Source organism: Crassostrea angulata, chromosome 7 (assembly GCF_025612915.1).
Source record: "Crassostrea angulata isolate pt1a10 chromosome 7, ASM2561291v2, whole genome shotgun sequence".
Classification (NCBI taxonomy): domain Eukaryota; kingdom Metazoa; phylum Mollusca; class Bivalvia; order Ostreida; family Ostreidae; genus Magallana; species Magallana angulata.
The window spans coordinates 5,861,520-5,884,276 of NC_069117.1; the positions used below are offsets into that span (position 1 = coordinate 5,861,520).

At 33.4% G+C, this 22,757-nt stretch overlaps 1 protein-coding gene across 1 annotated transcript in view; it reads left to right on the forward strand.

The window, feature by feature from the left end:
• The window catches only part of LOC128191975 (collagen alpha-3(VI) chain-like), a 44,874-nt gene extending 27,501 nt beyond the window's left edge, over positions 1 to 17,373 (forward strand). The window contains exons 4-21 of the mRNA XM_052864374.1: positions 3,841 to 4,284; positions 4,366 to 4,539; positions 4,630 to 5,061; positions 5,231 to 5,395; positions 5,629 to 6,030; positions 6,113 to 6,274; positions 9,793 to 10,230; positions 10,512 to 10,679; positions 10,794 to 11,213; positions 11,361 to 11,543; positions 13,172 to 13,243; positions 13,379 to 13,543; positions 13,820 to 13,892; positions 14,232 to 14,401; positions 14,807 to 14,992; positions 15,074 to 15,201; positions 16,010 to 16,352; positions 16,953 to 17,373. Coding sequence (XP_052720334.1) covers positions 3,841 to 4,284; positions 4,366 to 4,539; positions 4,630 to 5,061; positions 5,231 to 5,395; positions 5,629 to 6,030; positions 6,113 to 6,274; positions 9,793 to 10,230; positions 10,512 to 10,679; positions 10,794 to 11,213; positions 11,361 to 11,543; positions 13,172 to 13,243; positions 13,379 to 13,543; positions 13,820 to 13,892; positions 14,232 to 14,401; positions 14,807 to 14,992; positions 15,074 to 15,201; positions 16,010 to 16,352; positions 16,953 to 17,068 — 4,241 coding nt within the window. The 3' untranslated portion in view covers positions 17,069 to 17,373. The remainder of the gene's footprint in view (positions 1 to 3,840; positions 4,285 to 4,365; positions 4,540 to 4,629; positions 5,062 to 5,230; positions 5,396 to 5,628; positions 6,031 to 6,112; positions 6,275 to 9,792; positions 10,231 to 10,511; positions 10,680 to 10,793; positions 11,214 to 11,360; positions 11,544 to 13,171; positions 13,244 to 13,378; positions 13,544 to 13,819; positions 13,893 to 14,231; positions 14,402 to 14,806; positions 14,993 to 15,073; positions 15,202 to 16,009; positions 16,353 to 16,952) is intronic.
• Positions 17,374 to 22,757: the final 5,384 nt, after the last annotated feature.

The following is a 22,757-nucleotide window of genomic DNA, read 5'->3' on the forward strand; positions in this document are numbered from 1 at the left end:
GCATATGAAAGGTCTTGAAAATATAAACATATTTTGTTCAACAAGTGTTCACGAAATGTTTACCGTTCTTATGATATCTTTACTAATGTGTTTTAGGGGCGGCCCTTTATCTCCTAAATGGGGTCATGAAAAAAAAATTTAAGGTGGCATATTGTACAGAACATTATTTTAAGCAACTTTTGTTCTACAATGCTTTTAAAAATAGTTCTCCTTTTTCATATATCAATAATCGAAATTTTGAAAATCTTTCCCCTTGAAACCCATTATTACGTTACATATGACTTAAGTATGGTACTGTATAGATAAACAGCCCAACAATGAACATTTTTGCTTCTAGAATTAATAACAAATTGCTATTCAGTAAAGAGTTATTGTAAGAAGACTTTACAGCTCTCTTGGCCCCAAATTTGAGGGGCCAGCCCCTATTTCTTGATATTAAACAAAAGCCCGTGTAATTTGAAACAACTTTTGAATTACATGTTTTAACAAAATATTTATACATCAAAAGATATCACAGAAAATGTGCAAAAATTTCGAGAAAAAATTTGGTGCCAATTTTCAGGTTCAGGCGAGCTTTGAGGTCTTTAGCAATTTTCATCATTGGAAGCATGGGGGTACATCTACATACATTCATCTACAATCCCTGAAAATTTCAAACTTCTATCTTGATTAGTTTCGGAGGAGATGCGTGGACAAAATGACCCTTAAAAATTTACAAAATCGACAATATCTGAAACTGGAAGTGACGTCATCATTTAAAAATTTTATAATATGTAGCACCGATCATGCTTTATCCATCCTGAAAATGTTGTTCAATCGGTAGAATAGTTTTTGATAAATAGCGCTCCAAAAAAAATCAGAAAAAGAAACTAGAGCAAAGCTCGTTGCAAAGCAACGAGTGGGTCTTCCGTTGATGTCGGAAGTAAAGCTGGAAGTTCCTGTAAGAAGCAGAGCTATTGAACCAATAACAAGTGTAACTAAAATAAAAAAGATGAAAAAATCGAATTATTCCTGGTACGACTTAACAAAATCCGAATGATTTTAAGTACGACTTAACAAAAACCTTCCTGATTTCAAGAACGACTTAACAAAAAAAATCCGAATGTGTTCAAGTACGAATTAACAATTATTTTTGGTACGAGTTAACTTTACTTTGAACATTTCGCTATTTTTTAAACCAAAGACGCGGAAACAAAATTTCCGGAAAAACCAATTTTTAAACCCCGATAACTCTTTAATGCATAATCTGATTTTAAAACGGATTTCAGTGTTAGATTCAGCTTGATAAGCTTTATAAATCAAATATTCATTTTTGATTTGATAAGAAAATTCATTTTTTCGAAAAAAAAATTTCACTTCCGGTTTCGACCGGAAGTGACGGATTTTAATTTCAAGCCTTATTGCACATGTAAATTGCCAAATTCATAACCACAGAAAATTTCAAGACTCTATCTTAAAGCGTTTTTGAGAAATGTCGCGGACAAAATGACTTTTTTTAAAGTTTAAAAATGACGTAACGTCAAAACAGAAGTGACGTTGTTATGGAAACTTTAACATCTTTGAGGCAATATAATTGCACATATTCCCTGAAAGTTTCCTTTAAATAAGTTGAAAACTTTTTGAGTTATGAAGCCGAAAAGGAGTCAGAAAAAAAAGAAAAAGAAAAAAAATAATAATAAAAAGAAACCGAAGAATAACAAGAGGGTCTTCCGTTGGAAACGGAAGACCCTAAAAAAAGAATGAGATATCTGTACAAATGCGTTTTAGGGGCCGACCCTTTAACCCCTTACCGGGGCCACTAACAACAAAATTTTTGATATCATATTGTTAAACACATTATTTTGAAGAACTTTTGTTCAACATTGCTTTTCAAAATATTTCTTCTTTTTCAGATATTAATGATCAGAGTTTTGAGTTCTGGCCCCTTGAAACCCCTAATTACATAATATATGACTTAGGTATGGTACTGTATAGATGAACAGCTGTACAATGAACATGTTTGCTTCTATAATTAATAACAAAATATTGTTCAGTAAAGAGTTATTGTAAGAAGACATTAGACCCCTCTTGACCCCTAATTTGAGGGGCCAGCCCCTTTTTCTTGACATCAAATGAAAGGTCTTGAAAATATAAACATATTTTGTTCAACAAGTGTTCACGAAATGTTTACCGTTCTGATGATATCTTTACAAATGTGTTTTAGGGGCCGGCCCTTTATCTCAAAAAAGGGGTCATAAACAAAAAAATTTAAGGTGGCATATTGTACAGAACATTATTTTAACCAACTTTTGTTCTACAATGCTTTTAAAAATAGTTCTCCTTTTTCGTATACTAATGATCGAAATTTTGAAATTTTGGCCCCTTAAAACCCCTAATTACGATACATATGACTTAAGTATGGTACTGTATAGATAAACAGCCCAACAATGAACATTTTTGCGTCTATAATTAATAGCAAATTATTATTCAGTAAAGAGTTATTGTAAAAAGACTTTACAGCCCTCCTGGCCCCTAATTGAGGGGCCAGCCCCTTTTTCTTGATATTAAACGAAAGCCCGTGTAATTTGAAACAACTTTTGTCTTACAGGTTTTAATAAAATATTTATACATCAAAAGATATCACAGAAAATGAGTAAAAATTTCGTGAAAAAATTTGGTGCCAATTTTCAGGTTCAGGCAAGCTTTGAGGCCTTTAGCAATTTTCATCATTGGAAGCATGGGGATACATCTACATACATTCATCTACAATCCCTGAAAATTTCAAACTTCTATCTTGATAAGTTTCGGAGTAGATGCGTGGACAAAATGACCCTTAAAAATTTACAAAATCGTCAATATCTGAAACCGGAAGTGACGTCATCAATTAAAAATTTTATAATATGTAGCGCCGATCATGCTTTATCCATCCTGAAAATTTTGTGCGAATCGGTTGGATAGTTTTTGAGAAATAGCGCTCCAAAAAAGTCAGAAAAAGAAAAAAAAGAATAATAAAGAAAAAGAAACCGTAGAATAACAAGAGGGTCTTCCGTTGGAAACGGAAGACCCTAATAAAGAAAAAGAAACCGTAGAATAACAAGAGGGTCTTCCGTTGGAAACGGAAGACCCTAATAATAATAGAAAGAAACAGTAGAAAAACAAGAGGGTCTTCCGTTGGAAACGGAAGACCCTAATTTGAAAATTTTTCAGATTAATAGTAAGGTTTTTCGCTGAGAGCGGAAAACCTTAATTAACAAAATTTTGTTATCCACCATTTTAAATCGCCACTTTGACCTAATTAACCACATTTGTGGAAAGCAAGCATAATTTGTGAGACTCGCACACATTGGATATGATGAAATACTATTTTGGATCAATTTATTAGTGTTTGTCATTATTTTTTCCCATTGAAGACTTTAAGAGAAAAGTTTGAAGATTGGCTGTCCGCCATTTTGAATCGCCATTTTGACCTACTTAATACCATTTTCATAAAGGCCAGCATATTTTTTCAGACTCGGCATACTTTAATTATGATAAAAACTTACGCTGGACCCAATAATAATTATTTGCCGTTACAACGTATTTCTAGAGCTCTTTAGAAATTTGGACTAGACTAGAATATCTCCCTTTAATTTTTGTACAAAAATATCTGTCAATGTTTAAAGAAACTAAAGATCAGTTAAGCCGAATGATTGTCCCATTACAGAATAATCCTTTGAAATGAAAAAATAATTTCCAATACCTATATTACACCTCTGAAGAGTTCATGACTTTTAAAGATAAAAAAAAGAATTACTATCGAGTAGATGTTTGTCAATATTATCGGTTATTGATGAAATGTTACCCGTCTCTTTTTGTTTTCAGCTTCGTCAGAAATCAGCAGAAGTACCCCCGATAACAAGGTGTACTATAGCCTGACCACCGACTGTTTCGTGGCCACAGGAAGAACGTCCGTTGCCTTTAGAGGAAGGGCAAACAATGATCTTCATATCGCGTTGGGAAGTGTAGACAGCGTAACCAGCGGTACCCATTACGAATTCATTATCGGAGGGTGGGCTAACACCCGATCTGAAATTAGATTCCAAATTGATTCTGGGACATGTGTTTCTTATAGTGGATCTGTTTTTAGCCAAACATATTTCGACGAATTTTGGATTTCTTGGATTGGAAATTATATCCGTTTCGGAACAGGGAGTAATCCAGGGAGTAATGTTCTCATGAGTTGCTATCATTCGACTCCATACGACGTCAATTTTATCTGGATTAGGTCAGGATGGGGCTCCACAGGCGAATGGAGATTCCCAAATGGTAATTTTTTTTCAATAAGACATATATGTATGTTGATGAAAATAAACGTTTTTCACAAGTGTTCTTCTTTTGTTTGGACAGATGTTGCATGCAAACACGTTACTAATTCCGATGTCAGCATTACCACAGATGACACATCCTGCAACGGAAGGAGTTACTACGCTTGTAACTCTGGATACAAACAGGTCGCAGGAAACACACAACGTACATGTGGATTTGGCGGAATTCTGTCTGGGTATCCACTTGTCTGCTCTGGTATGAAAATATGACATTTTTGCAATTCTGCGGATGAAGTAACATTATGTATTTAAGCACCAAAAATACTAACAACATGGTTTATTTTAGTTTCGACATGCAAAATCGACATAGTGTTCATCGTTGAAGCTTCGGCCTATACTTCCTCGATTCATTCAGCATTAATGGCAGCTATTGGCGATTTGGCGGGAAGTCTACAAATTTCAACAAGTAATATTTTAGCTGGAGTCATTACATATGACGATACTGTGGACCTAAACATCGACCTCGATGACTACTACTACTCCGCTTCGACACTGGATAGCTCCATTACATCAATACCAATATCAAACGCCGCATCTACCGTAAACCTGGCTGAAGCTCTGCGAGTTGGATTTTACGACTTTTTCACATTATCCAAAGGAAACAGATTCACAGCTTTCAGACATTTCGTCGTGATTGCGAAAACATATTCTTCACAGACAGGTGCCACAGTGGCTGATCAAATCAGAATGAACCTAAGAAATCAACTCTTTACCGTTGGTAAATACGAAATCCATTTCATTTTGGGCAAAAAAATGCAAAAAAAAACCTGTCAATTATTGTTCTATGAGAAAATAGAAATTCCTTATTAGATATTAAATGTTTATTTAAAACCAAATTGAAGAACTAAAAGTTTATCAAAAAATGTCATGTATATCCATTATCACAGGTATTTCTCCGTCTGCTTCATTAATCACCGATTTAAAAGCAATCGCTGGTGACGATAGCAGACACTTTGAAGTTAGTTCTCCAGATGATTTGTATACCAAATTCAACAACATTCTTCAGAAAATCGCTGTTTGTCCCGATATAACCTTTGAGCCTATGACAGTTGGTAAGTCATGTGAAAACTAATAGCAGTCAACAAAAAGATGAAATATTTCATACAATATCATTGTATTGATATGCTAGATATTCTTATAAATAATATCCTTCAAAGATATGAAAATATACGCCAGTATTCTATATGTTATGTTATTAATTACGATATTTTTTTACGATTGAATTAGTTGTAGTTTAAAAAAAAGATATTTTATAACAGTGTTGATATGTCTGGAATTTTTTTAGAATGTGAACTGGATATTGTGTTCATCGTAGAAAGATACAACTTACGATACACAAAAAGATTCCTAGCGGAGTTAATGGACAACATAACTATTTCAAGTACTGGCATTAAAGTCGGTATGGTTTTATTTGATTCTGGTGCGTCAACTGTATTTAGACTAAACTCTCATACTTCCTCTGAATCTGTTCGAGATGACATAGAAAAGATTTCAGAGACGAATCATACCGATCATTTGGTAGACAAAGGGTTGATAGAAGCCCGGGACAATGTGTTTACCTCCACTGGGGGAGATCGTACGGATGCCAGTAACTACTACGTGATTATTGTCGGACCATTCGAAAGTTATCCGGAAGCTGTAGCAAAGGACATAAGGAGTAGTGGGAGCAACTACATCTTTTCAATTCGTAAGTATTTCGTTATCTGTGAAAACTGCGTTTGCATTGAATAGAAATCACATTGATGTTGATATGTTTTTATTATTTGCAGATATTGGTAACCAGTACCAAACCGAATACCAGAAGGCCGTTGATACATGTGGAGACTACACCAAATACACAAATGTTGATTCTTACGAGAATCTGATTAACATTAAAAATGACATCCTTCAAAAAATCACATCATGCGAGAGCGTAAACATAACCATCCCAGGTAGATTTCACTTGTCTTTTCAAATTGAAAAAAAGGTGTAAATGTTACATCTTTTGGCCCGCGGACGAAAAAATGAAAAACTTTAATTGATTTACTCGATTATATATCCGTGTGTTTTTCTGCAGACCGTTCGCACTACAATTTTGAAGAAGGCAAGATGCCAAAAGTTTAGATTTTCATTGCTTTTATTTTTTCATTAGAAATATTTTATTCTGAAAACCTGGAATTTGCAGGAAAGAATTCACTAAAATCTGTTTGAAACTAAAATTCAACGAATATATGTTGTCTAAGATTAATGATCCCAAATAATTTTCGTAGTTAGTGAATAGCAAACGTTTAGCTGACATGAATTCATAAATACGCATTATTTCTCTTTATCTCCGACTTCCGCTATATTCGTTGTCGATTGTTATTGTTCTCCTCATCGCTACATCGATAAACGGCCGATTGCACTATTCATGCTTCATCGCATTAATGTATATCATTCACGCGAAATTGTTACGAACGAATCGACTTGTCGATAAGCGTTTAGAAAAAAATGATATTGCTAACACTGTACTGGTAAGGAATATCCAAACAACGACAAAAACAGACTGAAGTCCAGGTACACATATTTCAAAAACCCTCGTTAATTGTAGAACGATTTCCTGTGTATGACATCTCACATGCGCAAACCACAGACTGTGGCAGGATCCAGCAATATCAATGGCCGCCTGGATAGAAACGGAGTGTTTTGTAAAACCGAGGGACACGAAGTTATGTTGTTACTTTTTGTGATCGGCTTCGGCCGATCACTGTTGTGTCCATATGAGGCATCCGGCAAATGCTTCCACGTGCGCACACATTCCGCTTGCATAAGTAGTTCTTATAAAAACTTGAAGTTTGGTTTAGTATTTATATAACATTTTACTCAGTTTTATTTCAATTCATTTACCTTAAGACATGCAAACATACATAAAATACAGTTCGACCTGTTAATTCAAGAATGCACATTTTGTCTCACGCGTAAGAATTTCGATCGAAAGATTCATTCAGTAATACAGTTGACCTCGATGGACTGATTTCAATCATAAGAAGATGCTCCATGAACTGACCTCGATCTATTGATTTTGCATAATAGTAGCTAGGAAGACGGCTTGATTTATAAACAAGGTTACGTTATAATGCGACCTCAATAGCAAGTTTAGATGGCATTCGATGTCTTTCAGTCGCATTAAATTATTTTAATACAACTCTTTCTTTGTATACGTGTTAATGCTCTTCGAAGAGCCCTACTCAGTATTCTGAAGAAGAAGATACATTAACATTTAATAATTACGTTAAAAATACAAAACTAGACAAGGAGTGTACGAACGGCTTTCCCCAAATTTATTTCAAAATCAAATTTGTTGACGGTTTATAATGATGAAATTATGGTGTGCAGATTCAAAACATTCTATATTTTTTAAAAATACAGCACTTTTTTAATTATTTTACATCAAACTGATCATGTTGATTGCTTCTAGCTATCAATATATCATTATTGCCGATCCTTCCTTTAAAAGGAATACTTGTTTGATTTCCTATCATTTATCTACTGTGTTGGATGTAGTGCCGCCGGGGTCTATAAAAAGATGCAGACGATATGTACCCTGTATGAACGACGCAAGTGTTCGATGCCCATGCGAAGTAAGGCAGTACTATCTGTGCAAAATAATACGGATATCTGGATTTTCTTGCAAAGATTAAATATATTCTGTGTTTTATTGATTGTAGTTTCCTTTATTTTTTTTACAAACATTTTACTACAATGTGTAGTTCATGCATTGAGAAGTCCGTGCAACCTAAATGCTCTATCGGAAAGCAACCGACCGTAAATTTCTCGACCGGTATAAATACCCTAGTGGCAGTTGAGGAGCGATCAAAACTAATATGGCGATGGCTTTTTATGAATTCATGTCAGCTTTAATAAGTGTTTTGTTTTCCCAAGTACTATCAAAATTTTTATTTCACAAGAAGGGACGCTCTTGAATCAAACTACTGTAGTACTAACAGGAGCTGATTTTATCTTTCATAATTAACTATAAAATCAATGATATGTTATTTTGTATGGCAAGTAGTTTTTAATCTGTGTTTGAATTACACACATTTTTATAATATAAATTCTCGGACTTCCGACAAAAAAAAACGATAAAACCCCATACAATTCATGTTGTGTAATATTTAAAGTTAGAATTAATTCCATCAAATTATGTATGAGTAATCGAAATATTTCTGAAAATTGTATGGATCTAAGCATTATCAAACTCTTGTCTCGTTAAACAAGATGATCGGCTGTCTCCGTTAATCTCCGACAAGCAAGAGAGACTATGATTTACGGAGACGAGCGTATGGATGCATACTATGGCGTAGGAATACATTCCACTACAAAAAATATCCAAATTGTTCGTACTATTTAAAATCTGACTATTTTCAAGGTATTCGTAATATGTTTCTTCGAAAAACAATGGTTCAGCATACATTCAAGACCTAAGTCTTGTCCGCGGTAATGATTTGTGCTTATGTCCAAACACTGTTTCACTTTCGGTTTGCAAGAGTAACTGCATTGGAGAGTTGATTAAAATCAACTCCCAAAAATCGATGCACAGTACCGATCAGACCCAACCTAACACCAGAGTAAACCCCAACTAAACCCCGGGTTTACTTTTTGGGTTTACTTGGGGTTTTCTTTGGGTTTACTTTGGGTTTACTTTTTGAAAATTTGGGTACACTCGGGGTTTACCCTGAGTTTACTTTGGGTTTACTTTGAAATTGCATTTGAGGTCAACTGTATGCACTGAGGTGTGAAGCAGACTCGTACTTTATCTTACCATCCTACTGCCTGTAATTCCCCCGTTGTATATTCCGAATACACAGTTAGTGTCTGCTTTCAGGGATATACTTCTGACTGGGTTTACTCTCTGTGTCCACTCTGGGTTTACTTTGGGTTTACTCTGGGTCCACTCCGGGTTTACTTTGGGTTTACTCTGGGTCCACTCTAGTAAACCCGAAGTAAACCCAGAAAGTAAACCCAGGGTTTAGTTCGGGTTTACTCTCTGTTAGATTAGGTCTGATCGGTACTGTAAATCTTACATTTTATCTCGTCCAATTTAACAGGGTTTTGGTTGTCGAGGCCATTTTTAGGCTATTTTACGTTCTTTAGGTTTAAAAAAGTGTTTAAATTTTAAAGCTGAAAAATTGGGATATTTTAATTTCCTCAATGATAGCTTTTGGCTAAAATATCATGCTTGTGTAAACCTATGAAAGTGCGAATTTCAGACAATTTTCAGTCCGAGAGAAAAAAAAACAAAAAAATATCCTTAGCAAGTCGATATGAGAACAAGTTAGTATTACCAAAGAGGATTAACGAGATTTATCAGAAATCTTAAAACATTTGCATTCAATTAACTTAAATCAAACAGCTTATTTATAAAATAATATTTTACAGATTTCATTGCCATAATTCCTGGAATAAAAAGCATCGATTTTATTTTTCATAGACTGTCCATTAGACATTGTTTTCATCATGGAGGATACAGATGAACTAAGTGCTACGGAATTTAACGACATGAAAAGCTTTTTTGTGAGTTTGGTGTCCCGTATGACCATTGGAGACACTGCAATTAAGATAGGGGTTGTGACTTACGCTGATGGGGCCACCACTGTTTTCCCGTTGAACCAGTACTCTACAGCCAATGGAGTCATTATGGGAATCACTAACATTAACCAGGGAAGTAATGCCTACAACAGGAGCAGCCGTTACGTGGATAGAGCCCTGAAATATATTCAGATGGAATTCTTTACCACAGGGAATGGGGACCGTTCTAACGCCGCCAACTACTACATCCTTCTGACTGGTGGACCGTCTGCCGGAAATAAAGCTGCTGCATTTGGATCGGCAATTAGATCTATAGCCTCCAGTAATATATTCATTGTCGGTAAGATGTTTATTTCCTAAACGAACAAGTCGAAAAGAAATTCAATTGAATTTACTTGTAGAATGCTATCGGCAATATTTTCAGAAACTTCATTTAAGAATCACAATAACGCCTAATTACATTTGAACAACATTTTTCATTTATTATTACATGTGTACTGCTTCAAAGACAAGTATGTTTTAAGCATCATTTATAAAATGGATATACTTTCTTAAGAATAATGAAAAGAGATCATTCTAAAGATGCGTTAATTTATGCCTCTAAAAACGACTTTGATTTAGGTGTAAACATTTCCTCGAGTGATGACTCTGAATTTCTTGATACTGTGGATGACGACAAATACCTGAAGGCCGTCAACTTTTCTGTTCTTCAATGTATCAACGATGTGGTCGTTCCCAATATCACTCAGTGTCCAGACTCGGTCACCCCGGCTAGTTTAGTCTCTCCAAGTAAGCTACGAAAGTCCAGAAGTTTATCTTCTGTAAACGAATTTCACATTGGGTCAACAGAAATATTTGTTACAAAAATTGTATCACGTCAGGCCTATAAAATTTAAATTTTAGGTTGCCAACTTGATATCGTTTTTATCATGGAAAAAACAGAAACGTCTTCCCATGAGAACTACGTGTTCCTGAAAAGTTTCTTCTCCAACATAGCACTACAGTTGGATGTATCCAGTAGCACTATACGTATTGGAGTCGTTACGTACGACACAGATGCGTACACAACAATCGCCCTAGATACCTACATGACACCTACAGATATCAGCTACCAGATTCTGAAATTACCGGAAGGTACAGGCAAAAGAAACATGATCGACAAAGCTTTGATTCACACCAAAAATAACTTCCTTACAGCAGCTAATGGAGACCGTGCGAGCGCTGCTAATTATTACGTGTTCGCCATAGACGGAGTAAGAAGTGGTGCCTCTATCCAGGCGGAATATATTATGAAAGGATGGCCCAGCACAGTGTTTGCTATCGGTATAATAATTTTATGTTATTAAGTATCATGCTGCTTTAAATTAAACATTTAAAATAAATGTGTATGTAGGCACTTTATTGTCTCTCTTTGTTTCATAAGCTTCAAAGAGAATTTAATTTTTAAAATAGATTGTTCTTGAATCGTAGATATTAACAGTGGTTATGAAAAAGAGTATAGAAGAACAGCGGGGGTTAATAGTCGATATTTTTATGCATCTTCTTATGCGAATTTATCCGCCATCGAGTCTGACGTCATCGCAGCCATTACGAAATGTCCTGTGCCACAACCAGTGACGACAACTGACGGTTCTCTCATGTTCGCTGATGTCTGTAAGTTGCTGTGGTAGAAAGTAATTAAATATAAAAATAGTTTAGTCTTTATTACTAAAAAACGCAGTTGCTTAATTATGATTACAGCTAGGAAGACTCGTTTTCGTTTATCAAATATCTGCACAGATGCAGACCTTTTTAATTATTTACTATTCTACAAAATGATTAATGGTTAACACCACAATACTTCTTAGATTCATCTTTAACTATATTCTCCAACGAAACATACATATAACCTTAGGTGTAATTTATACTGTCTGCCATTATGTTCTTCTTATTAGAATAGCTTTATTTCGCTAACATTTAAATATTGAAATAATCTTCATGCAGAAATTAGCAACTCACTAAACTTATCAATTCTTAAGTCAAAGCGTAAAAAAATAAAATATACCAAAATCTTACAAACGGTTTAGTTTTGGCAATAGGTACGAAAATATTTTTTATGTCAATTATTTTTGTGATAGTATCAAATGTATTTCTATATGTATTTATTATTCATCAAAATGATATATTTATAATCTGAGGACAGATTAAAAATTTTCCGGGGGAGTATGTTATAGTATCAAATTTATTTCTATATGTATTTATTAGTTTTATCTTTTTCAGTATCCGTTTTTTTTAAACACAGTCTAAAATTTTAAATAACCGCCAATTACACTGCGCAACTGGATTGAGTTGGCTGAGTAAAGTCTTTCGTTTTTCATTGGTTCTCTAATTTGATTGGTCTTTCTCATTTTCATTATCCAATAAATCTAATTTTCTATTTGATATAAGTAACCGTTCATACTAAGTAAAATTAAGCAGTATTTCATTTTCAACATCGTCGGTCAATCCAGCGTGTATCGGCTGCATCTTGTGGTCAATGCTTTATTTATCTATTTAATAAATTGACTGAAACCATCAACTGCCTCCTTTCTGTCGGTTACTTTTAAAGCTAGTAATTTAAATGTTCACTTATTTAGGATTTTGAATCGAGCCGATGCTCAAACTGAATCTGAATAAAATATTCATTTTTTTCTCGATTGTGTAAGATACACTTAACAAGGAGGTGAACTTTTTAAGCAATTTGTAAAACGACATTATTGTACATTTTTCATATCAATTAAATTCTTGATAGTTCTGACTTATATAGTTTTGAATTTTTCATGCAACTTATATTCAATTTGTATTTTTATAACCTATGTTCACAGTTATATTAGAGCTTCTAAGCGTTTTTCATTACCTAAAAACACACTTCCTAAACATATTTAGTTATAATATGTTTACTTACTAATAAGTACTCTTTTTAATTACTGTTCTTCCGAAGTGGGATGAGTCATGAGAACTATATTGTAATGTTTGTATGTCTTTAAGTATGAATAAGGGTGGTGGGTTTGTAAACGTGCATATAAGTTAACCAACAAATTATCTTTCAATTTATGTATGGTAGAATTCAAGATTATGATTTATATTCAACTATCCCTTGTCTTGTATACATATTTAATATTGATAGTAAATCTATCAGTAATATTTTCTATAGATTACTGCTTGACATTGTAATTTTGAGAGGGTTTATGTAAGCTGCCTGTTACCCAATCCATCTGAATTTTCAAGTTAGATTAAATTGCACTCTTTTGATATTTGTTTAGCTGCTCCTTGCTTAAACAGTCTCATCTATCTTTACCCGGAAGACCTTACAGAAGGAAAAGACGGCGGACAAAGTATGTCGATTTTTTTTCTTATAACTCTTAACAAAAAAATTTTGTTTCAAGAATATTTTTCCATTGAACTAAATCTTATCGCCTAATTTTCAATTTTAAGTCCGTCAAAATTTATCGTGTTCTTTGGTTTTGTAGATATGATGTACTTGATGACTGATTTTGTGTATACCATAACAAGTTGTTCCCGCATCACTTCATGGGAATTCTCCCATTGGAAATCTGGATACATTGACTTCATGGTCTGGAGGCCAAGTGGTAGTAATTATAAACTGGTGGCTTACAACACTATCTATGTTTCAGGTACATTGTTATGTGTTCCTTAATATCAAATCAGTTCTTTGAATTAAAATGAAATTCCCATTTTAAATAAGTCTATATTTTGGATATACAAAAGTAGCTGCTCTAAAAATGTTATTGATAAGTTAAACCTGAATATATTTGTGAATCACACTTAATTCTTTACTTCGTACCTAGTATCCAAGCATAGAAAATCAGAAGTTTGACAAGACTTTATGCATGAAAGATCCAATATATTGTAATGAAGCATGAATTAAGCATTGTCAATTACCTGCACAGGTAAAAATACTACAACATACACGGTGGTTGAGTACGAGAGGATTGCTGTTCTAGATGGTGATCTGATCGGGTGGTACGTTTAGCTTTTTATTAATCAGAAAAGACTTATGATCACGTTTTGTGAAAAAAAAATCTATTCAAACAAAAATAAGAGGGAAAGAGTCAAGCAGTAAATGTGGAACTTCCCTCATGTAGCAACCCCTCAATTGATACAATTCTTGTAGATTTTTAATTTATATTTCGGATTTTCTATTTCTATGTAAGTAAATTTTATTATGCACCTCGTTAATTGCCTTGTTAAATTTATTCTTTTATAAACAAGAATATATCAAAAATTAAAATCGTTTGATTTAATTGTGAACAACGTTTTTTTAAGAGAATTATAAAATTGTTGTCTTTCAAATACACCCAGGCGGAGCAAGGGAGATAATTTAGTTACAAGTGGGCCATGTTTAGGACCATGTGCGGAGGGATACAAAGTGACACCAAACAATGTTCAAATCGGAGAGGAGTTCGATTGGAAAAACTCGGGCACGTCGATCAATGGAACTGCATATGCTATTAAAGCATGCCTAGAAGACAGTAAGATTCATGATCAGTCAAAGGCTTTGAGAACCTATATGGCGGTGCAACTGTGTTTAATGTATATTTTCTAATAAAAAAAAAATTGTACTTTAATCTAGATATGAACTATGTATATTCTCTTACTATTTTTCTTGCAGCAAAACTTCATGATAGGATTTGTCTATATAATTTTTATTTTAGTATTCCCCTAATCAGGGTTTTCAATTATAATTATTTCAATGCACATCAATTGTAGTGAGGAAAGTTTTAACGAAAAGAAATTTAATCTTGAATAAATTTAGTGATGATACTCTTAATTCCTGTATTGTTTTTACTCGAACACTTTGAAAAAACGCATTTCTTTCCATTTTCCTCTCTGTTATTTGAAATTTTACAACTGTTTCCGTGTTTTTCATATTCCAGATACAGCAATATCATTTTCTACATCGACAATCAGCGCAAAGATACCTGACCACTTACCTGTCGGATCTTTTGTGACGTTACTGGAGCCAGACGGTGCAGACTACGCTGAAGTCGTTAATTATACCGTCTTGCAACACTCCTCATATTCAAATTCTATGGAATATTTCACGGTGGACGAAACATCGGGTATTGATCTTATTCAAAATATCCATTTCTTCTTTTTTTGTTATATGTTGATTTGAAATTGAGGGATATCGTTTTCTTCAGGCCAAATAACAGTGGCTAAAAGATTCCTGAAAGCCAAAGTGAAGAGTGACTATGCCTTCCTTGTCAGGGCTAAAGATTCTTGTAATACCACTGCAACGGCGACAGTTTCTATTCAAACACAGAATATGGTAAGATTTAAGATTCTCTTGTTGGTATTAGCAAACGCATGAAAGTATGTTGAAACATTTTCAGCAGACATGTAACGTTTGATTTTTTTTTCTTGTTTACCTTGAAACAGCTGTTTTATGAATTAATATAATTACGAAGTTGCTCTTTTCACCTTACCAATGGACTTTAAACTTGCTTTCATGTCATACTTTTATGCGATTGTTGAGAAAAATAAAATGATAAAGTTATCATCAGAAAACCACTAGTATTTTGCTGATTTTCGATCACCACTCGTATATAAAACTCCTGTTTTATGCAACTTATTTTCTTCTGTTAGTTCAAAAGGATCATTTGTATATTGGCCTATAGATAAGAACTTTTTCCCGGAGTAAATAACTTATAAAAATCGAAGTACATTTGATAATTTCTACTGTAGATTTTTTCAAATTTTCATTTAGACACCTAGCATATTGTGCTTATAATTCTAAAATTAACCTTCAAGGTTGGCTAAAAAATCATTTTTGCAGTAGAACTAAAACCTTAGAGTTTACTGTGTGTGGCCTAAAATCAAGAAGAGGGAAATCGATATGCTTTCTGTAAAGACAGACACCAATATCGGTCCTATAGGTCAATTTTTTTTGTTATATACAAGTGATCCTTATCATCGAATGTCCTTTCTTTCGATCAAGTCTTTTATTATAACCTGGTGACCATTAGGGCCTATGCGCGTCTTTTGTATTTGTTAATAAATACAAAATTTACAATATGACAACTGTAGGAGTATGAACTGATATTGTTCGTAACTTTTTGGGTGATTTTTTATTCAAGCCCCCTGAAGTCCTTGGTATGCCAAACGTTATCTCCATAACCGAGGAAACTGAGGGAGATGCAAAATTGTACACAACAATTGTTGAAGATCCCAGCGGGGATAGCGTTTGCTGTTCATTAGAGAGTACGTTACCGAAGACGAACAATTTTGTGGTTTTCGGCAATGACACAGGAATCCGTGTCAATTATTCCGTCATGGCCAGCGAATCACCTGCATTTTCTTACAGACAATATAATTCTTACATCGTAAAGTTATGTTGTGACGACGACGAAGATAAATCTACCGGGGTACTTATTGTCAACATCAAGAAACCCAACAAAACAACAACGTATGAGCCACCAGGTAAGCGTTCCAACAGGTATAGTTTGATTATCTAAACAATTTATATACTATTTGACATTCAAATTTTATGAACCAATTTAGATCAGACATCAAAATGAGACATGCTTTGCATTTCAAGTAAGCAAGAAACTTGAACAAGTCACACTGGCACAGAGTCTGTTAACCACCTGAAATTGATACATTTCAAAGAAATCAAATTTTTACTTATCCTACAGTTTAAGTCCATCAAAAGATGATTAATAATCTAATAGATATACATGTAGATATATCTTTGTAATTTATAATACAGTGGAATCCAAGTGAATTGTGTATATCTGTAGGTTTTTATAAACATTATAGTTACATCTGTGTTTTAATATATTATATTTGCAAACAAAAGAAACTTTCAAAATATTGTTTCATATGCAAATTTGATGGCATGACATATTACCAACAGCTTTATCAAATCTCACTGAATAACAAAATCTAAAAGGTAACACTATCAAATCTAAAAGCTCTTTGAAGATGTTATTTTATGAATAAATGACATCTTGTGTGTTCAGCTCGTAAAATATCTTTTATAATTCGCTCTTTACACATCCTGCTGATATCTCTTTTCAGGGTGGTTCATGCTCTCAATAGGAATATCCTGTGTGCCTATTTTCCTCATGGCATTGATGGCGTGTGTTGTGCTCATCCAAACTATGTTTGTACCAGAAGAATTGAAGAAAAAATAAATGACTTTCCACCTCTTAATATACAGCTTAATTTGAAGCATCGGTATTCAGATTCTTCTCTCATTTTTGTTTATATTGATTATTTTCTTATTTCATATTTAGCAAATGTATACATTGACATCGTGTGAGTTGTGTTACACTTTTGTCTATATTTCTATGAAATATATAATTAAACTGCTTTTATCATATTAAAAGTCTAACCAGATAGATATGGTAAATACTAATTAAATATGTCATGACATGATAGTACCAAAGTTAATATTATGTATTGTCCCTCCATTTACATAAAATGTTCAATAACATATGTTTTACCCTCTGTCGTTTTTGTTTGACAATTTAGTTGATGATTATAGATATAATTGCGCGTGGTACAAGTAAATTAAAAGTTTTATTAATTTGCTTTGTGTTAAAATAATCCAAAATATGATTTTTATTAATGCACAATGGTTTATAAAAAAAAAATCTGTACATATTCAACGACAGAAATCCCTCGTGAATATCAATAATATGGAATACCCGGATGTTTAGTATTGAACAGTAGGTTTATGTAAGACAACTGGTTGTTCCTAGAGTTATTTGAACAGAGTCCTTGGAGTCTATGAGAAACTGCTAAATGTTGAAGTATATGACATTTTGCTAGAATGCTAAATGTTGGAGTCTTTCGCATATTGGTAAATGTTTGAGTCTGTGTCATATTTCTAATATGTCTGAGTCTGTGAGATAATGCTAAATGTTTGAATCTATGACATGTAACTAAATGTTTGAGTATATGAAATCTACCTAAATGTTTGAGTCTGTACGTTATTGCTTAAATATTGCTAAATGTTTGAGTCTGTGAGATATTGACAAATGTTTGAGTCTGTAAGATATTGCTAAATGTTTAAGTTAATGACATGTTGCTAAATTTTGAGTCTGTGAGATATTGCTAAATGTTTGAGTCTGTGACATATTGCTAATGTTTTAGTCCATAACATATTGCTTTGTTGGAGTCTATCATGAATCTGTGATATATTGCTAAATGTTCAAAACAGGTAAATATATTGTTATTGGGAAAAAAACAATACAATCAATGCGTAATTACAAATGTTTTGAATTATATCTCGAATCAAATGTTCTTTTTATGCAAATTTTTAAGCGGTTTTACTCGTATATGAACCTAGTTTGATATATATATTAACAGGGCTCACACTGGCTCAAAATTTTGTGTCGCAACCTTTCGCGTGATAATTCATTTTTTCTATCATAGTGTTTATCACCATACTAGAATACTAGTTTTAGATCTTACATGTACATGTATATTATAGCATACCCCAAACTACCATTTCATTATTACATTATTATAAATATTCATAGAATTATGTACTTAATTATGGATCTATATGGTTGTGAATATTGGCATCTTGTGACAAATATAAAGCTTTTTTAAATCTTTTTAGAAAATTAGTATTATACAGATTTTATCTTTTAATTTGTTTTCCTATAATTAAATTTATTTTTAGAAAATAGGACAAGAAAAGAGGTCAAATTTGCTGTATTGTAATATTATTCAATCCAAAAACATGATTGTTATTGCATCTACTTGGCTTGTTGATTGGCGTATGAACATCATAATTAAGTAGATATATGTAGTTTGTGTTAATTTCGGGAACAGAGGAAATTCTGGCTGACGGTATTAAATGTAAAGATTTTGATTTATAGTCAAGATTATCATTCCAAATCATACTTCTTTTGTTTCAAATAATTAGTAATTGAACTATGACATTTTAGCTAAATTCAAATGTAAAAATTCCAAGTTTGCTACATAATTCTATTTATAAACTACCCTTACGGGATTTTAAGTCAAAGCACCTTGTCAAAAAAACTTGCATCACAATTTAAATTAAGTAATTTTGATCTACCATATATCATATCTTAAACCAGTTACACTTTTTCAAAATATATATTTCATTTTATGCAGTTTTTTGTTGTCCGTATCCATATTCTTTGTGAAATGACGATCACATTGTAAGCTCAGTTTATGAAAGCATTAGATATGTCCGTGGTTAATTACAAATCCATTTAGCTGTACTAAGGTGTGAAAATCACCTATCATTTTTTAAGACAGTTGTGTATACCCCGCTTACAGATGGCTTCGACCGTTTACCTGTGTCATTGTCTTAAGTCAGTCAAGCGTAAAGTCCAGCTACACTGACTGTCGCTTGGAAGAGATTATGCAATCAAAACAAAAGGCTAGGTGATTTTCAATGAAATCTTGGTGTCGCATTTTACAAAAAACTGTCGCATTTAATTCTGAAAAATCGCAAAAAGCGACAAATGCGATGGGCAGCGTGATTCTTATATATATATAAAGCAACACTAATTGCAGTTATTTTTTTTTTTAGTTTTCTAATGTTTTGCAGTTAGTGTTGCTTTTTTGCTTTTTTATGCTTTTTTCTTTTATTATATTTTCACCGGACACTGAGAAAATATACTTTTGGGATTTGGATATATATATATATATATATATATATATATATATATATATATATATATATATATATATATATATATATATATATATATATATATAATGCAGTCGTTATTTGCATTGAATTGCTTTGTGTTATTTTTTATCTATATTGAATTTTTCCAAAAATAAAAGTATTTGTCTCGAATAAAAATAAGAATTTGCTTTCACAAAAATGATTTTCATCTGCTGTGCCCGGCTTAGATTTAATTTTGTACTTACATAGTTTTATCAAGAACTATAGCAAGGAACTGAGCAAAAAAGTTGAGTTACACCATTGTCTACCTGTTGAGTTACACCATTGTCTACCTGTTGAGTTACACCATTGTCTACCTGGAATCCGCTGAATAGTCCACCTATTAGCCTACTACTCAACTAACTCAAGTATCCTAGAGAGAGAGCTTGCAATTGGCCATGGCGTCATAGACCTGTGGTCTGGCATAGCTGTAGCCGGACAGGGCGCCGCCGTATCCATTGGCTGTGACGTAATCAGCACAACCAGCAAAGACAAGCAGACAGATCGTACGAATGCAAAGGAGATCCATTATGTTTACTTTGTATTATTTCAAAAAGATAACTCTTTCAATTACTAGTAAAAGAAAATACATACCATGTAACGAGATTAAATACTGGGATTGTATCGTACTATTTTTAGAAAAACAATTCTTTAAATTCTTATTCTATCTACAATTTTACATGAAATCAATCTAATTCGTTTATATAATTATAGAAATATCACCTTTATACTCTGGTTGTAAAGACCTCTAACTGAAAGGACCAAACAAAAGTCTGTGTTATGCAGTGTGTATTTTTGACCGTGACGTCACTTTCCAATTCGAGGCTTGCGATGAACCACTGATGTCACGAAGGTTTGAAACTCCCCCAAGTGGGTAGATACACTTAAGATCCGGGGTCTCGGTTCGACTGACACACTCATCATAATTTGTCTTATAGCATAACATTAACCAAAATGAACATTGGAAACTTTGATACAAATGTAGTTTGTTGCTGTCTTTACAAATTTATCCTATCATGATACTGTCATGTTGTAAATTTTGAATTTACCGGGTGTCAGTAAATACAAAATTTACAACATGACAACTGAATTTTGTATTTACTTCAACCAGGTAAATTCAACATTTACAACATGACAATACTTGGTTAATTTTGAGGACTTTTTTGCAGCATGTCCATAGCTGTTGATAGAGTATGAATTGATATTCACAAAGGCATCTTATGTGTTATTACCAATGTATTTCAAGATTTTCAATGGTTTGCGGGTAACCTATATATATGTAAACAAAAAGCTTAAAATGTATTTATACATATACAGTATATGTCTTCTAGTGATACTGTCAGTGCTGGTGTACAACAGGGCTAATATATATGCCCTCTTTTTTATATTGATGACGTACATTATATAAATAGTGCCTGTTTGGGAGAATACCTATTGAAATTGGCACCCCGAGAACCCATTGTCAACCGATGCGAAGCGGAGGTTGACAATGGTTTTCGAGGGGTATCAATTTCAACAGTTACCCTCCCAAGCAGGCACTATTTATTTTATTATACTGAACGTCTTATTTTTAAAGAAAATTTTACTGTTTTTATATAGAAATGAAGTGAATTATACGGCGAACCGTACGCACATAATTTACGCGCATGTAACAATTCGTTGTGTTACCCGTTGCCAAGTGTGTTGCTAACGCTGAGGGTAATAGAACGGATTACCAACTGCGTCTAAACCAATCAGATTTCAGTATTTAACATGAAAGTATAATAATATATATTGGTACATGTATATTAAAAATACGATTTCACTTATTTTTCATTTTTGATCTTATTTTCATTAACCTAAACTCCAATTGAAAGCTAGTCAATAAACATAACAATATATAAATCGCTAATTAAAACATATTCTATTCTGCATACCTGAGATCCCCTGTCATGTGAAACACGCTTAAAACAAAAGTGGATATATACTCTCTAGACAATGGTGATTGGTCTATCTTTTCGTATACATTGTATTTAGCTTATTCCAAAACTGCATATTAAGCGGGTGCAAAAATGCCACCTTGGCAGTAGCATAATTATCCGGCACAGTGTTTAAGCCTTTCCATTAAACGCGATATATTCATAACAATGGTAAAAACATTCAAAAATATCAATTGTAAAAGAGTCGTTTCTGTAATTCTGTGACAAGGTCTTTATGCATCAAAAGACAAAAGTTAATTGCGCGATCGTCGCGAGCGCTAGACATGGTATACACAGGACGAGTAAACGAATGTCAATCATTTTCTAACACCCAATCTCCATTCAGTTGATTGACAGGGTTACACTGACCAGGTAAATTTGAAGGCGGTGCTTATTTTCTCGGCGAATGTCGTTGCACATATGCCTTTTACTTCGTTTGTTTGTTTGTTTGATTGATTGTTTTGTTTTGTAATATATAAGCCCGAGGAATCAAAAATGATGATTGGCATAATCTACCCACAATTTATTAGGATATTTAGACAAGACTCGTCATCTATATTTTCTTAGAGGGAACTAAAGAAATCAAAGCTTAAAGGCCGAACATTTTTACCGGGTGGTAAATCTCAGGTGAAGGCGGGGCTTAATTTCTGAAGGTGTGAAAGCCTCCGGGGCTTGCAGTCTACCTGCGGTCGTGAACGCTGCTAATCACTATACATAGGAAGCAAATTAATACACAAGAAATACAGAATTAGTCAGAATTGGTCTTAGTTTGAATATGTTATTGTTCTAATGACCATACGAAGCGATTTTTGCGTCGTCCGAATTTTCTCTAAGCACACGTGTGTAAAGTATAATTGAAAAAAATTCAGTAAATTAATTATGCTCTAAAAATATAAGTTGGTACATTGTGTTTAGCCCTAGACATTGTTTAGGAAGGTAATTTTAATAAATATAATCGTATAAGAAAACCATACGATCAGTTGGAATGTGCAATGCAAAGGCAGCCATTACACAGTGACAATTAATGGAGTTCGTTTTCCATGGAGTGATGTTTTCCTGCAACAAGTTCCAGTTGAGTGTATTGCCAGTAAATACAGCTTTAGTAGCTCAGAAGAGTGTATGTGCTCTGGAGCTGCTCATGCATCTTCGTAGAATTTATTAGATCACATGCATTCAACATGATTGAAATATAAATTGCGTATTTTCAAT